Consider the following 5,645-nt stretch of genomic DNA (forward strand, 5'->3'; position numbering starts at 1 on the left):
AACTAACTAACTAACTAACTAACTAACTAACTAACTAACTATACCCACCCACTCATTTATCTAGTCACTTCTCTAAGACACTGAGCTCATATTTCTAACTTCAACACAACCACAGCTCCTTCTTTATCTTAACAGGTGGTCATATGGCGCCCCCTCCCCTTATCCCACAACTCAGTTACTATATTTTTGCCCTCTGCTCAAGACTCCCCTCATCCTCACCCCCCACTACTCTTATTCCTGCTCTTCTGGCAGRTCCATGGTTTGTGTATGTGGGTTGTACCCTTCTAGATTGCACCTCTGACAAACTCCCACCCCCTTTCCCTTTAGCAAGGGACATCCGGAAACCATGTGATAGTCTTTTTATAAAGACAGTATCAATGTCAGACCTGCTCTTCTCGAGCCGGTTGTGACGGAAAGTGGAATAACCTTCCTACCTCTTCCAGCTTGAAACTACTTGGGACAACATAAAAGAGAAATAAGTTTATTTTTGGACAATTCTACATTCAAAAGGCCTCGAGAAGAGGTGTTTGGGGAGCTAGCAGTCGACAGAAATCATGAAGTGGGGGTGGGTGTTTTTGGGTGTCTTCCTCTCTTTGYGGAGCCTGTCTTGGGCGGAGAAGGGCTTGGAGATCCCTGAGTATGATGGCAAAGACCGAGTTCATGCCCTCACAGCCAAAAATTACAAGTCCATCATGAAGAAGTATGACGTGATGGTGATCTACTACCATAAAAACGTGGACGGGAATCGAGGGGCTACGAAACAGTTTCAAATAGAGGAGATGGCTTTGGAGGTGGGTCAGTGTTGTACACATGACAATGAATGATGCGTGTGTGGAATTAAATAAGGCTGATGAGACACAGATAGAAATATAATTTAGCTKCAAATTGAAATTCCTGGACTCGTGTGCAGCTGACTCTAACTTAGTTTAGTGATTTGATTAATAAACCTGTTACGATGGGGTAATGTAAACAAGGGAACAAAATGAGACAAAGCACTGACTTTGCATGGTGCAAAATGGCGATCGACACTTGTGACGTRACACATTTCATAACATACATCAATCATTATGCGTACATTATCTGCCACTCTCTTGAATGAGTGTACAATTGGCATAGATTCTACAGACTTTCAATGATAAACAGAAAAAGACTGACATGTAAAACTTCAGGAATCAGGATAGTTCAGATAAAAATTTGTCTGGAAGGTTGAGGTCTTTGACCGTCATGGAAAGCGAGCAGATTTGTTAAAAATGTTGGTGTTTTTACCATGTCATAGTCTAGCTTGCTGCATCCATTGTGTGTCTGTGTGTGCATTTTTATCACTTGAAACATTGATTTTGCATTGTTCAAAGAAGGGTAACAATGGTGATGTTTAAAAWTTATGCAAGTAGTAATATTATCACCTTGTGTGARTGACTGCAGTAGATCGCTGTATGGATGCTCTGAGTAAAGCTAGCAATAGACAATAGAAAAACAATATAAGGTTTACTGTACCTGTTTAGGGACAGAAAGGATCAGGGTAGCTGTATCCTGACTCACTGTTACAAGTACTTTAGCACAATGTTTTGTGGTCCTCCTGGTTGAATTTGATGCAGTTTTCCTGAATTTCTTTGTTTGAACACAGCTAAACCGGTGCACTATGACTGAAATAATTTGAGCCACTATGACAGTTTGMACATGGATGGGTGTTGAGTGGATGTGGTCATGTGACTAGTGTTAAAAAAATAGCCTGAGTGGAGATCATCTTCAATTTAAAAAATGTTTGATCTTTTTTTAGGGGATTCTTAAGCCTGGGTTATATCTCATGAGAAGTGAGACACTGTGTCACACTGATGTGTTTGCATGACAAAAATTGTGTATTTATTTTCTTGCACCTCATGCAGAAACCACGTCTTGTGCAGTAACCCCAGTCAGAACTAGTTTTTTACWGGGTATGRGCCAAGTTTTGTGTATTTGGTCAAATATTTGAAGTATACAGAAAGTCAAATAAATTGTGGAACGTGACTGGACAATTTTTGRGTATAGAGGAGACAGCGTGGAGACACAGGCGGCTCTCCACGGCTGTGCTGACCGGGATGAAGTGCGTCTTGGATGGGCAGCATAGGGRTGTGTTGTGGTACTGTCTGTCTGAAACAGTGCTTCTCCTTAAATAACAACAGGAATACTAGATTTTCCTCCTCCGACTCCTGAAAATAAACGTCTACTCTGCCAACCATGCAAGTTCTGATYTCTTATGCCTTGTCAAGTATACTGTATTAAGATCTTTACAGTCTTAATTTAGAGACAAGTTTATAAAGGTGCAAAGGTGAGAGTGTATCYTTTGAACTTGCATCATGTGTCTGAAAATAGAAAATGTCAAGTCACTGCATGCATCTGTTGGGTTTGAGAGTGTGTTGTTGCTGAAACATATTGTTAGCCTCATAACATATAGGCCTAAGTCATTTGTTACCAAATATGTCTTGGGAAATTATGCTATGAGGCTAACAATATATAATACTGAAGAAACTTTTCAACTACATTTTTTTAGGTGAATCCATATGATTATCTATTTCCATGACTCTACTTGAATGTGCTTTAACAAACTTTAATGTAGTTGAGCGGTTTGAGTATCACTATGATTCTGTTTTGTCTGGCATGTCAGGCCCACGTACAGTCTCCCATGAAAAGTTCCTATCAGAGGAGACAATTAGACCAAAAACAATTCAGAGAACTTGTAGATTTTTCATTAAAYAAGCATCAATAAAGTAATTTTAAATCTGTTTATTGGAAAACTGAAGCGATGCATTCTGGGTACYTGACGGATTTGATTTGTGACGGGAAACAAAAGCACGCAGCACAGGAAACTATCTTCCCTTCAAAAGAAGAGGTTGGATTTTAAAGTTTTCCATGTAGTTGCTCCAGTTGACCACTAGATGTCTGTCTTTACCAGCATAACATCTTTAAATCATTTCTGCATCCCTTCAGCTAACCCCGTTGGCCGATTGCTTCGATCAATTACGTCAAGTATTGAGCTCCCGCGTAAACTTTATTTATTATTTTTTTAAAAAGGAGCTCCGATTGTAAAGTAAAATAAATCAATACATACAAAATTTTAGTATGGATTACAAACTTTAACTGTTTTCGCTATTGCCTTCCTGCTACGTAAGCAGACACAAATCATTGTGGGAAATCAGAACCCTGACCGAGAGCAACAGTCAGCAGGATGTATACCTTTCCAATCAGTGTGTTTATCTGTGGGGAGTGCTGTTGGACAGATCACGTGTGTTGTGTTCATTGACAGCCATACCTTCCACTGTTCAAGATAATGATGACTGGTAGATAATTAGTTATTAGCGGTATTGCATCTTAATTTTAGAAAGTGCAAATCCGCTTATGAATTGTAAATATTAGTAAGACTGCTAAAGAGCAAATAAAATTTTTAMGTCCGCAATTAGTGATTTGCGCTTTAGCGGACTGGTGCCCACCACTGTAAGTAACAATAAAATGTTAGTGGAAATTTTTTAATTTTTTATTTCCACGTGTCAAAGCAAGAAAACTGCTACAATGAAAAATAGGGTTGAAAACCTTTGTGTTAGACCTCTGGGCTAAACTGGGGATTCATTTGGTATTTTATTCCAAATTAAAACTTTTTTTGATTGTAGCTTCTTATCAATTATTCTTTATTATGTGGTGCCTGATATTTTACAGCCTAATTAAGGACTAGACTAAGCTAACTTGGACCAAAATAGAAATCAGATTGTAATGAGTCAATTAGGCTTTCCWCTTCAGTAGCTATTGCTTTGGTGCCTCTGAGCCAGCCACTCTGAGATTACTCAGAACTGCTGCTCAGCAGGCGACAATATTGCAGTAGAAATCTTCGTGGTTCTAACAAACTCACTGGATAAATAAATCCTAAACACATCTTCACCATCAGCCCATAGCTGATGCATCATGGCCTTGCAGTCAAACAGCATTTCTACCACAGCAACCATCTGCCTCTCAGAACTGCAGTGTCTTCTTACAGAGGCACAGAGTACTTTTACACTGGCCTGCATAAGTCACCTCTGTAAATAGCCCAGGACAGCCCTACATGCTGAGCAAGAGGCTAAAAGCTCTCGTGGGGGAAGAGAGAAAGTTTAGGGCCATATTTCACACCAACTACCACACCTGCCTCAGCTACTGTACACAGTACTACATACCCCTCTGGGTGCCGGCAGAAGTCCTAAACCATCATTTACACTCACAGAGTCATTGGATCTGATCAATTTCTTAAGATTGCTGCCAAGTGCTAGTTCTTGGCTTGAGCTAGAGAGAGAAAGAGGGAGAGATTCTCACAGCAGCAGGCTTGCTCTGTTACTCAGCGAGAGCACTCGGGCTGTTCAGAGGAGATGCTTAAAATAGCTGCTCATTACCACCTTTAAATCTGGAAGCATACATGAATTATTAAAGTGCAGAGCTTGGGGATCCAATAATTTWTTAGCTTTCTTGAAGTCTTACGCTGGCGTTTCATCATTTGCCACCACTGTCTGCTCTGTCTCAGCATTAAATTCACGAACCAAGCAGGATTAATGACGAACATGTCCGTCAAGTTTARCAGGTGTGAGCAATTAGCAGTCTTTTCACAATGAATTACAGTGACCTCACAGCACAAAGTTAACATGATAGAAACATCAAAGGAAAAAGAAAAATATCAAGTCTTGAATATACTACTCCAGATATATTTTTAAACATTTTGTTTTCATTTGATGTTTTTTTTGTCCCCACAGGGAACAAAATTGCGGAAATACCCATGTCACACCACTAGGTGGCGATAATGTTGATGTCAATGAGATGTCAAAAATACAACAAAAGATACTCGAAACATATGTAACTGGTGTTATTTTTACCAATGTTTACATTTTTTGGACTAACTTTTTCAGGATGTTTGTGGTTTTAGGGTGACACTCGGGTCAAAGTCGACAGACTCACTGCAGGTTTTAATGCTCACCAATAGTTTCCTTAAATCATATTTTCTTTGCATGTTCATTCATGTTCTAATTCAAATGCAACAGTCATCAATCTCCAGTGGGAAAGCTTTAGCGCCCTCAAGTTACCCGTTCGCACAGAAGAGGTGACGTTACACACAACTCGCAGATTTTGCAGAAGTACAGTATATATGGATGCTATATATTAGCATATTAGCATGTGTGGATAAATTTTGAAGTTGTGCAATCAAAATTGCTTAAAATTATTACCTAATAWGCTTATTTCATCCAGTGTTTTTATTTGGTCTCACGACTTCATTCCGATGTAGGATTGCGCTTTTGGAACAGGAGCGACTGAAAGTAAAAACAAACTCAAGCATTAATCCCATCACTCTAGCCTGAATACACTTCCTTTCTTGTCTCATTTTATCTTGATTTTGTTGCTCTTAAACTTTGGTTGTGTATAGATAATAGTAATAACTGTCAGAAAACTATAAATGATGTTAAAAAAGGAAACATTTGTAACTGTTTTGGAAAACTCTTTAGCCAAACTTAGAATGTTCTCTTTGTATTTTTAGATGTCAATAATGCCAGTGTCTTCAATTTCTTTTGGCACAACATGGGCATTTAAGCATTTTTGCTTTATGTACTGCTTATTGCCTGGACACACACACACACACACACACACACACACACACACAC

The 5,645-nt window shown here is 39.1% G+C and overlaps 1 protein-coding gene across 1 annotated transcript in view; it reads left to right on the forward strand.

Moving 5' to 3' along the window:
* Nucleotides 1–344: 344 nt before the first annotated feature.
* The window catches only part of LOC106532859 (calsequestrin-1), a 36,307-nt gene continuing 31,006 nt past the window's right edge, over nucleotides 345–5,645 (forward strand). Inside the window, exon 1 of the mRNA XM_014029012.1 lies at nucleotides 345–791. Within this exon, the coding sequence (XP_013884466.1) occupies nucleotides 555–791 (237 nt within the window). The 5' untranslated portion in view covers nucleotides 345–554. The remainder of the gene's footprint in view (nucleotides 792–5,645) is intronic.

Source organism: Austrofundulus limnaeus, unplaced genomic scaffold (genome assembly GCF_001266775.1).
Source record: "Austrofundulus limnaeus strain Quisiro unplaced genomic scaffold, Austrofundulus_limnaeus-1.0 Scaffold842, whole genome shotgun sequence".
In the NCBI taxonomy this organism is placed as follows: domain Eukaryota; kingdom Metazoa; phylum Chordata; class Actinopteri; order Cyprinodontiformes; family Rivulidae; genus Austrofundulus; species Austrofundulus limnaeus.